The sequence below is a fragment of the Coptis chinensis genome, chromosome 3 (genome assembly GCF_015680905.1).
Source record: "Coptis chinensis isolate HL-2020 chromosome 3, ASM1568090v1, whole genome shotgun sequence".
Taxonomy (NCBI): Eukaryota; Viridiplantae; Streptophyta; class Magnoliopsida; order Ranunculales; family Ranunculaceae; genus Coptis; species Coptis chinensis.
In genome coordinates, this window is record NC_141458.1 from 118,262,028 (window position 1) to 118,273,856 (window position 11,829).

Here is an 11,829-nt window from a genome sequence, read left to right on the forward strand (position 1 = left end):
TTATTCCTGAAGCAAAAACCACACATGGTATCATTGTTCTTTATCCTTTTCTGTATCTTCTCTCCAATTGGCAGTATGTTCATATATTATTTCCACATGAACATTTGTTCTCTAGCTGCCACCCTAGCTCTCCAAATTCTTTTGATAGTTTTTGCTTGAAAAGTAGAGTCACAGTCCTCCCAATCTTTTGCTTTGAGCATATGAAAAGCCGATTTGACCGAGAATTTTCCTTTAGTATCAGGCCACCAGGTTAACTCATCCTCCCCTCCATCCTGTAGTATGATGTGTGTTCCTTTGATAAGCCTTGCTACTATAGGATCAAAAACTTCATCAATAAGCTGATCATTCCATGTTGATCCTTCCTGATTCATGAGATTTTTCACTTTCCAATATTTTTTGGATCCCCACTGTTGGGTGCAAATCCTTTATCAGTATAGGATGATCATGAAACATAAGCCAAGGATCATTGAAAACAGATGTATGAGCACCATCCCCAATGGCCTAGATATACCCTTTATGCACAAAATCAAAACTTTTATTAACCCCTCTCCATAAGTAAGAGGCATTAGATGGTAATTTTTGTTCTGCCCCCATACCTTTTTTTCCATAAGCAGCATGAAAAGTTTTAAACCATATAGAATTCTTATATTTTAAAGCTCTCCAGCTCTGTTTGGCCAGCAGAGCTTTGTTCATATCAAAAAAATTCCTGAATCCTAGTCCTCCAGGGGACTTAGGCTTGCAAAGTTTATCCCACTCAATAGTATGGATACTCTTGGATTCATCGTGTCCATGACACCAGAACTTCCTACACACTTTATCCATATTGTCACATACAGACACAGGGAGGGAATATGATGTCATGGCATAAAGGGGTGTAGCTTGAGCTGCAGCTTGAATCAAAACAATTCTTCCAGCCTGAGATAACAGCCTGGCTCTCCAACCTTTTATTTTATTATGTACAATATCCACCAAATAATCAAAATCAACCTTCTTACTGTCAGTGAGTAAAATAGGAACTCCTAGGTACTTATCTTTATTTGATCATCAGATCATTCAGCCATGCTAGTGTACTCAGTTAAGCAGAGGAATCAGAAAAGAAAAGGGTTCAAGTTTTTTAATTTCTGGGTTAAGGAGGAAGGGTTCATGAAAGTAGTAGAGAAAGCATGGGAAGAGGCAGTTGTGGGAAATCCGATGTATAGTTTTATGAAGAAATTAAAACATGTGAAGGCAGCACTTATAGATTGGAATAAAGAGAAGGTGGGGAATGTTACTACAAGGGTTGTGGAATCTAAACGGGAATTGGATGAGCTGCAAACAAGGTTACAAACAGACCCTTTGAATGCAAACATAATCAGATCGGAAAAAGTAGCTTTTACACATTATGTGCAAGCTGCAAAATCTGAAGAGGGATTCCAAAGGCAGAAGTCGAGGGATCAGACAATAGTCTTGGGGGATAATAACACAAGCTATTTTTTCAAAACTGTACAAGCAAGGAGGGTGACAAATCGAATAACTTGTATAACAGATGGGACTGGAAAACTGATGGATGACATTAACGAGATTGGTGCTGCATGTGTGGAATTCTATAAAGAGCTATATGGGCCAGATCAACTGCCAAATCTGAATTTCTCTATATTTAATGATTTGTCGCCAAAGCAACACATCTCTGAAGAAATAAAGGAGTCTCTCATTGCTGATATCTCAAAGAATGAAATCATACAAGCATTATCGAATATATGCAGTGATAAAGCTCCGAGGAGTGATGGATTTTCTTCATTATTCTACAAGGCCACATGGAAAATCATTGGTGATGAATTTATTAAAGCAGTTAGAAACTTTTTTACATCTGGTATGATGCTTCAAGAGGTAAATGCTACTTGTATTACATTAATCCCAAAAAATGCTAGGCCAACAACACTAGGAGATTACAGACCTATTGCTTGTTGTGGAGTTATATATAAATGTATTACAAAGATTCTAACAGACAGGATGAAAGGCTTCATGCCTATGGTAGTAGCAGATGATCAGTCAACTTTCATTCCCGGAAGAAACATCCAGGATAACATTCTCTTGTCTCATGAGCTACTTCATAATTATCACAGAAAGGGAGGGCAACCAAGATGTGCGGCAAAAATTGATCTAAGGAAGGCATATGATTCACTCAGATGGGAAGCAGTAATTTTTTCTCTACACAGGATTGGAGTTCCAAATAAATTTATTGCGTGGGTCAAAAGGTGCATTGAAACTCCGATTTTCTCCATCATGTTAAAAGGAGCTCCTTATGGTTACTTAAAGAGTAAGAGAGGAATTAGGCAGGGTGACCCCATGTCACCTTACCTGTTTGTGCTAGTAATGGATTTGTTTCATGAACTAATGATGCAGAATGTGCGAGAAGGATCGTTCAGGCTCCACTACAGATGTCATAACCCAATTATCACTCATCTATCATTTGCGGATGACCTTATAGCATTCATGCATGGTGATATTGGAACAGCTGAGTCATTGAGAAGTACACTGGAGAATTTTCACAAGTGTACGGGATTGGAAGTAAATATAGAAAAGAGCTCTCTTTTCTTTGCAGGATTGGAGGACAATGCATGTGAGGAAATCCAAAGCATCATTCAATTTCCAAGAGGAAGCCTTCCGGTGAAGTACCTTGGGATTCCTCTTATAACAACAAGGTTAACAGCCACTGATTGTGCCCCTCTGCTTTCTAAAGTGGCAGTCAGAATTCAATCATGGAAAGGTAAATCATTATCATATGCCGGAAGACTACAACCGATAAAGCAAATTATTGAATAATGTTAGCATGTATTAGGCGACTTGTTTCATACTACCGAAAAAGTATCATTGAGGAGATTAATAGATGTGTGTAGGAATTTTTGTGGATTTGGGCCGGTGTGTTACATCTCATGCATTGATATCTTGGGAGAAGGTTTGTTACCCTTATGAAGAAGGAGGGTTGGGAGTGAGAGACATAGCAAGAGATTAAATGAACTTAAGGCATCCGTGGAATGTGGTGAGCAACAAGGAAACACTTTGGGTGCAATGGGTACAAAAAATCTTATAAAGAGGAAGGACTTCGGCATATGGTGTACCAAGAAATTGCTCATGGAGCCTGGAGAGGAATACTAAACAAGGGAAAGAAGGTAAAATGATTGTGATGCATCAAATTGGGGATGGGCAAAACACTAGATTTTGGTTGGATCCTTGGCACCCAATTTGGAATACTCAAGAAGTTCTTTCCACGACACTTCTATATAACTCGACGGGTAACCTTAATGCAAAAGTATCGCAGGTTATAGAGAATGGAACCGGGAGATACCACAAAATATTAAGACGACTTGTCGGATATAGTGATGCAAATGGAGGAGGAGGTGGGAATAACGGAGAGGGAAGATAAACTCATTTGGTCGGGCCAAGACAAAGGGAATTATAGTATGAAAGACACTTATCATCATGTTAGGAAATCAAAACAAAAACTGAATGGAGTCGGTTGGTATGGTACTCTAATCGGATACCGAGACATTCTTTCATCATTTGGATGGCTATACAAGGGCGTTGAAGACACTCAAGAAGCTTAGAGAATGGGGGACGGTACAATCAGATGTTTGTATTCTTTGCTGGCGAGAAATTGAAGATGAAGAGCATCTGTTCTTCGACTGTTACTATGGACAATTTGTTTGGGCGTCGTTACTTCAAAGAATTGGGTACAGTAGGGGCAGAGCAGCCACATGGCGGGAAGAACTGGAGTGGGTTATTCAAATAACAAAAGGAAAGGGAGTGAAACAAGATGCAATGAAATTAGTTTGGAATGGTATGATTTATTGGATTTGGAGGGAGCGAAACACTAGAATTTTTAGAAGAAGCAAAGCACAGCAGACCAAGTCGTGGAAATGATATTCAATGATGCAAGAACAAAATTGCAATCAATGAGAATCACGATGGAACCATGGAATGAGGCGCAGTTCATTAGTAGCATCTGGAATGTGCAAATCAAAGAAAAGGTTGCTGTTCAGAAAAAATGCAGATGGGAGCAAGGAGAAGATGACAAACATGTGTTGAATACAGATGGGACACTTCAAGGAGATATGGGAGGATGGGCTGCTGTGATCAGAGATGCAAAGGGAGGAGTGGTTGCGGCAAGAAAAGGGAAGTCAGACTATGGGACAATTGCAATGATTGAACTGCAAGGAGTGGAGAAGGGACTGAACCGCAATGAGGCATTAGAAGGTTAGAGGCAAGAACAGATTCCACAAATGTTGTCACATTCATGAGAGACTGAGGCAACAACCATGGCAAGCGAGAAAGATGCTCGGGGAACATCGCGATTTGTTGTGGGACAATTTGGAAAATTTCAAAATATATCATGTGTATAGAGAAGCAAATAAATTGGTGATGCATTAGCAATAATGTACCTAATGTGCGTAATATTGATATTATCGCTAGCTCTTTTTCGAGGAGGATATTAGGAAAATTGTATCTGAAGATCGATAGGCATGGAATATGTGAGATTGTAACAAGCTGAAATTTATTTTTTAATTTATGAAAAGGGGTAGGGGACCTCTCTAAAAACCTCGCTTGCCTACCAAAAAAAAAAAATCTTTATTTGAAAATTCTTTCATATTCCAGTATTTTCTCAAAAGTTTCTTATGTTTAGCATGTACATTCCTACTAAAATAGATATTAGATTTATCAAAATTGATCTTTTGGCCAAAGGCCAAACAATACTTATGCAGAACATATTTAAGAACACCTGCTTCACTGAAGGAAGCTTTTGTGAAAAGCAGTAAATCATTAGCACACAATAAATGAGCAATGGGAGGAGCATACTTTCTAATTTTAATACCATGTATAACATGATCATTTTCAGCTTTATTAATCATGCAAGAGAGAGCTTCAGAGATAAGAATAAAGAGATAAGGAGATAACAAATCACCCTCTCTCAATCCCCTTTGAGGGAAGAACTGTTCCAAGGGAGAGTCATTAAGGAGCACTTTAAAAGAAACAGAAGATAAACATTGGTTAATAAAAACTCTCCATTTTTCACATAAACCAAACTTTTCAAAAATATTATTTAGAAAAGACCACTCCACTCTATCATAAGTCTTAGTCGTATCAAGTTTTAAAGCTACCCAACATTCCTTCTTCTTATACATGTTCTTCATATTGTTAAACACTTCACTAGCAAGGCTTATATTATCACCTATATTCATACCCTTAACAAAAGCCCCTTGAAACGGCGACACTATTTTATGAATATGACACTTTAATATATTAACTAAAAGTTTTGAAATAATTTTATAAACAAAATTGCAAAGACTAATGGGTCTAAAATTTGATATATGTTCAGGAGAGGAAATTTTAGGAATTAAATAAATAAAAGTTCCATTGAATTTGGGGTTTAAAATACCATTACAGAAAAAAATAAATAAAATAAAATAAAAAATAAAAAATAAATCCTGGACACAGTCAATAATTGATGGTCCAACCACATAAAATATTGGAAGAAAATCTCCTGGAAACTATCGGGTCCAGGGGAATTAAGAGAGCCAATTTTTTTTTACCACTGGCCATATATCCTCACCAGAAAGAATTTTAACAAGCATATCATTTTCAATATCAATAATACATGGCACGAAAAGAGAATCTATATCAGTATTATTTACATGCATATCATATTTAAAAAGGTCTTGAAAGAAAGAGTTTATGTTCTTACCAATCTTGTCCCTACCTTCCTGCCATATGCCATTATTATCTTTCAACTTATCAATATAGTTTTTCCTTCTTCTATAGATAGTAGAAGTGAAAAAACTTAATATTCCTACCCTGTTCTTTCAGCCAAAGAGCCCCAGATTTTTGGCCAAAGGTCTTCTTCTTTATCAAACAACTCATTAAGTTGGCTTTTAAGAGATCTAATCTCTTCATATATGACCTCAGAGAGAGTAGTTTTCATAAGTTCCTCAAGCCGATTTTGAATCTTTATAATATTAGAAAAAACATTCCCAAACACATATTTATTCCATTTTTTAAGTTTTATTCTAGTTTTTGTAAGCTTAGTTAAAACATTACAATCAGGTTTATTATGATTAACAGCATTCCAGGCTTGGTAGGAATACAAGAAGAATCTTTAAACCACGTATTAAAAAATCTAAAAGGTCTATATACTTTACAACTGTTACCTTTCAAGTTGATGTTCAAATTAAAACCAGATGATCAGAAGTAGCACAAACAACAGATTTCACAAAAACATGTGGAAACAATTCAAGCCAATTAGGGTTAACCAAAACTCTATCCAATCTTTCCATGACATGATCCTTAAATCTATGATTGTTAGACCAGGTAAATTTAGGCCCAGAGAAACCCAAATCAATCAAGCCCAAGTCATTAATAAAGACATATAAATCAAGCATGCATTTAGTAAAAAAAAGATCAACACCAACTTTTTCATGCAAATATGTTATGCCATTGAAATCTTACTTGAAAACAGTTCACCATACACTAAAGTAAAACACCAAGAATGTAAACCAGTAGTTTGTGATATTACCTGTTACATGATTTAATTTGTGTTGCTCCCCGTGATATCGGTTGTACTCCATCTTTCCAAAAGATTGCTAAGCCACCACTAGCCCCAACAAAAGAACTTTTTATATCCTTTTCTCCTTAGCCTTAGTTTCAATTCTAAAAGACATAAAAAAAAAAGATCAACTACCAACTTTTTCATGCAAATATGTTATGGCATTGAAATCTCCCAGAAGAACCCAAGGCCCAGGGATCCTTGGTGCCAAATCCCTAAGCTCATTCCAGACTGTAAGTCTATTACTTGAAACAGGTTCACCATACACTAAAGTAAAACACCAAGAATGTAAACCAGGGTAGTTTGTGATATTACTTATTACATGATTTAATTTGTGTTGCTCCCCAGATATCCAGTTGTACTCCATCTTTCCAAAAGATTGTTAAGCCACCACTAGCCCCAATCAGCTGGAAAACAGAACCTACCCTTATAATTAATCTCATTACTTACTTTTTATATCCTTTCTCCTTAGCCTTAGTTTCAATTCTAAAAGACATATAATATCTGGTTAATGTTGTTGGATTCGGTTCTTAGGATTCTTGACCACCATGGAGGTTCCTATTCCACGACAATTTCATGTTATCATGGAGAGAGAGGCAGCTATTTGAGGACACCCCACGTAGACTTAAGACAAAAAATACGATGGAGCTGAAAGCCCAGGGCTGCCGGTACTACGACAAGTGGTGCTTAAAAAGGCAACCAAAAATAGTAAGCCAAAACCAAAACTAGCTCAAAACAATCCCAACAAACACGCCTAGAAGATTATCAAAGGGTGCTAATAGCACATATAGATCAAACACAATCAACATGCAAAACTAAAAATAGCAAAGCAAAGAAAAAGCACAAAAGATGTTGTAGTATACGAAAATGCAAAAAGAGTATGCAATATAGCAGCAACAAAGTAGAAGCGAAAAACTAAGTTTACTAACAAAACAAAAATGAAAGATAATATAATGGGGTTTAGCTCTTATCTAGAGCCAAGCTACTCGGAAAGTTACAATCTTTAATTGTAAATCAATTCAATATAACACTGGATCGACTCGAAAAATGAGCGAGGCAGACTCTAGATCACCACGTAAATAGATTGCAAAATAGTTTAGCGTAGACAAATTCGAAATGTGAGACGGAATCGACAAAACCCGTCAAAAAGTGAATAGTATACCAGAAACAGTCACAAAGATCATCTCGCGAGAATAATCAGGAATTTCCCAAGGCTTCCCACTAGACTGCAACAAGAGCATTAGAGAGAGTCTACAAAATAAGCTCCCCCAACGTTTAGCTAAATATTCAGTTCTTGCTACTGATATATGAGAGAGTAATCCCTTCAAAATTTTGAGAAAGCACCGATGTAGTTCCAAAATCCAATTAGATGCACAAGGACTTTAGTCCACAAGCCAATGATTTGGTAAGTTGTGGTACCCAATTACTGCACCAAAAATGAGTGTTCAACAGATGGGGGTTTCCCTCTTCCTTCTTTTAGAAATAAAATAGAATGACAAGGAGAGAAGCACATAGGCCAATAGGTGGAGCCGATCTTCAACAGTCGACGATGATGGCAAGTGAGGTAGTGCTCAATTGCTTGAAATGGCTATAAGATCTTAGAGACAAAGAGAAGGGTAAGTGTTACTCAAATATCATATCGCCTTTGGGTTTTCACAAAAAAAATGTTTTTTTTTGTTTGTTTTTTTTTTAGAGAAGAAGAGTGGAGAAGTCCCACTAGCATAGATGGAGATAGAGGGGAGGGGGTCCCCTCCCTCAAAGATTTTGAAGAACTATTATGTTCTATGTATTATCAGTATGAAAATTTCTGAATACATAGAGGTTCGCCCCCCCTCAAAATAAGTTCAAATATTTTACTACCGCCGCCTTAAACTTTTTGACTATGCTTTTTAAACGTGAAGCCACAACATAATATTCGTATAATAGGTGTAGGAGCATCATATCAAATCCAAGTGTTTTATCATTAATCTATTTTTAAAGAATATAAAGGGACCTCTGGTAGTGTGGTAATAATTAATTCTAGACAATTGACAATGTAATTTGACTGATTCTTTTGTATATTTTTCACTGTCAAGGGTACGTTTGGGAATGGGAATTAGAATTCTAGTGAGAATTAAAATTCTCAAATAATTGAATTCTCAGTAATAATGTGAGAAATAGGATGTTTGGTTGTCCACGATACCGAGAATATAAGTCAAGTAACACACAATTAAGTCGAGCATAAAATCCTTGCAAAGTCACGATTTACTTGCTTACTCCAAATATCAAAAAGTAAGCCTTATTATATCATTTATTTATACCATTTCTTTAATAAGGTCACATTCAATCTTTGCTATTCACTTTACCTTTCTGAGTATTGAAAAAAATAATGGGGGAAATTGCTCATTTTAATCCTTCTATCACTTCTTAAACCAATTTATTTCAATTCACAACAAGAATTTGCTAATTTCGATGGAAAGAAGTCAAGAAATTATGTTATAATAAGATGTAAGCATTTTAAAACCCTGATATTAAACTATTTTTTTCAATTCAACGATTTCACTGAGTTTTTTGGAGGCGAAAGAGCTCAGAGTTCATGTAATATATGGAACAAACCTCTTAAAATAGTCTATATAAGTAATTGTGGGAAGCTTAAAGTAGCCAAGCCTTTGATTTCTCCTAGTCTGCTTTGATTGTTCATTTTCGAGATCCATGGGATAGGTTCATAATTTGAATGTTTTCCTTTATCTACTAATACGTTTTGTTATCATATCCCTTGTTAATTACATAGTCAAAGTGGTAAACACACTCCCCCCCCCCCCCCAAGATTTATGGCTTTGTCCGACCGACTTTGTATTTTGATTATGTGTATACACTCACCCCCCCTAGGTCAAATTCCTGGCTCCGTCCCTGGCCACTAGGGGGGTGGAATATGATTCCAAATGGGATGGTGGTATGACACACCATTATGTGGTGCTCCAATGAGCGTCCGACGAGCACAACGGCTCTAAATTTGACCGTTAAAGTCAGTTGTAAGAGGAAACTTTAAGTCCCCAAGAAAATTGCTCCTGTGACGTCACGGGAGCTCTTCACGTGGAATCAGGTATCTAACAAAAGAGGGGTGCAACACGAGAACTTCCCAGGAGGTCACCCATTCTAATACTATTCTCGCCTAAGCACGCTTAACTGCGGAGTTTTGATGGGATCCAGTGCATTAGTACTAGTATGATCACACCCTCAAAATATATATATTAGATAAAAAAATTCGTTACTCAACAACTTCCCAATCAAATTAATCATCAACAGACAAAATCAGCAAAATCTAATTATAATTTATATCAAATGTTTTACACAACATGGGCTTTCTTGCTGGATTATAGTTGGGCCCAATGTCAACCACTGGAATCGACCCATTTCCAGGCTTAATAAAGTGTAAACCCTAAAACACTTCGTGCAGTTGTGCTGCTCTCTTTTTTGTTGTTCAAGGTAAAATAAATCTATCTTTAAAACTCTTGCCGACCAATAATCTTGCGGTTCTCAAACTGATTATTCTTTTTTATTCTCTTGCTCGTTTTGCAGATTCATTTGGCTCATAGATCGATCAGTTAATAGAGGTAACACTTTATAAGAAATGCAATAGATGTGTCTTGTGTACAAATATTGTTTGTTTACACAACTAGGAATTTTAGATGGCTTCTATTAATAACTTTAGTATAAAAATTAGATACGAATTATCAACTTAGTTTTCTATTACATATTAAACCTTTTAGATACAAAGGAGCTGAGTGACCAGTATATTAAGTTTACGGAAACACTACTATATCTTTACAATACATAATAAAATGTTAGTTGTGTAACCAATCAGGGAAAAATATATTAGAGTGATTTTAGTTTGTTCAATGAAAGTTTTATTTCTTCAAACAATTAAAAACCGAATTCGTTTTAGTTTTACATTGACTCGATATCCTACACATAGACACGGAGAAATATAAAAAATTGGGGTATATCACATACAATGGTTTTGGTTAATTTGGTTTGTTTTGCTTTTCTTCATCTCTCGACTCATAACACTGTACCAGGTGCATAGCATGGCACCACCTCAGCCTAAGAGTGGCCTCTTTGTGGGGTTGAACAAAGGTCATGTTGTAACCCGAAGGGAGTTGGCTCCAAGACCATCTGCTAGGAAAGGAGTAAGTTTATGTACCATCGATATACTTATCGGCCTCAATATTTCTAACTGAAGTGCTTAGAAAATTACCAACATTTCTAAAAGGGCTGTTGGTTTGAACTTTTTTATGATACGAGTAAAAGAATTGCTTTTCTTTATGGTCGTTGCATAATGTTGGATTTTTATCTGTTTCATGGAGGAGAAAATGTTATAATTAGATGAAAAACAATAGTTATAGTATGACAGTGATCATTTTCAATTATAGATTCCGTATATTGAAGTCTTCACATGCCTTTTGTTTTAGAAAACTAGCAAGAGAGTGCACTTTGTGAAGAATCTCATCAGGGAAGTGGCTGGTTTTGCACCCTATGAGAAGAGAATTACTGAACTTCTGAAGGTTGGGAAGGACAAGCGAGCTTTGAAAGTTGCGAAGCGAAAGTTGGGCACTCACAAGAGGGCAAAGAAGAAGAGAGAGGAAATGTCCAATGTTCTCCGCAAGATGAGGTAATTGATGGCCATTGCTATGATTTAATTACAAGTAAACTGTTAGTCCGTTTTTTTAAAACTTTCCAGATGTTGGCAATGGAGTGTTTAGAGTTTAGATAATTGTTTTGGTCTATACCCAACATTATTGAATTGGGTTTAGTTTTGCACAAAAGGCCTAATTTTATTCTGTATTTTATGCAGGTCTGCTGGTGTTGCAGAGAAAAAGAAGTGAGATGTGCTTCAGCTGTAGCGTAAAAATTTTTTGCTAGTCGGCCAAAATGTTTATTTGGCTTCTGATCAAATGTTTACATTATTAGAACCTTAAAAATTTGCAGTTAAACCTTCTTTCTTTTCCCCCATTGTAGAATGCCAATGGTACTTTTGTAGTTGGGTTGCTTATTTTTAATAGATTTCTTATGGATGACGTGCTAATCTTATGTGTCCCAAGTTAAAATAGCTTTAGCACAAGTGTTTTCAGATTATGTTAGAAGTACCTCCTCTGTTCAGGCTTTTTTTCATTTGCATTCCAATCAAGGGCCAACCACTATCCTTCGCCCTTGTGATTATATTTAGCTGAACTGATAGGTGATAGCTTTTCGATCCGACAAGTGAACGTTTG

At 36.4% G+C, this 11,829-nt stretch overlaps 1 protein-coding gene and 1 pseudogene across 2 annotated transcripts; one reads left to right on the forward strand and one right to left on the reverse strand.

Moving 5' to 3' along the window:
* Positions 1-9,674: 9,674 nt before the first annotated feature.
* Positions 9,675-9,793, reverse strand: LOC147513576 (5S ribosomal RNA; annotated as a pseudogene).
* A 135-nt stretch (positions 9,794-9,928) lies between these two features.
* On the forward strand, positions 9,929-11,642 carry LOC147513577 (large ribosomal subunit protein eL36y-like). 2 transcript variants are annotated; one of them, XM_086596679.1, is made up of 5 exons: positions 9,929-10,042; positions 10,136-10,170; positions 10,636-10,746; positions 11,029-11,228; positions 11,412-11,642. In XM_086596679.1, exons 3-5 carry the CDS (start codon positions 10,645-10,647, stop codon positions 11,440-11,442), a joined length of 333 nt encoding a protein of 110 aa, XP_086452805.1. In that variant the 5' UTR covers positions 9,929-10,042; positions 10,136-10,170; positions 10,636-10,644; the 3' UTR covers positions 11,443-11,642. The 2 variants fall into 2 exon arrangements, with proteins under 2 accessions (XP_086452805.1, XP_086452806.1); XM_086596680.1 differs by having other exon boundaries at positions 9,932-10,042; positions 10,633-10,746.
* Positions 11,643-11,829: the final 187 nt, after the last annotated feature.

Bases quoted from the DNA above. Each gene is read 5' to 3' on its own strand.
- LOC147513577 (XM_086596679.1), top strand. From the start codon at position 10,645: ATGGCACCACCTCAGCCTAAGAGTGGCCTCTTTGTGGGGTTGAACAAA. The intron at 10,747-11,028 runs GTAAGTTTATGT...CTTTTGTTTTAG, and splicing joins GACCATCTGCTAGGAAAGGA to AAAACTAGCAAGAGAGTGCA. The intron at 11,229-11,411 runs GTAATTGATGGC...TATTTTATGCAG, and splicing joins AATGTTCTCCGCAAGATGAG to GTCTGCTGGTGTTGCAGAGA.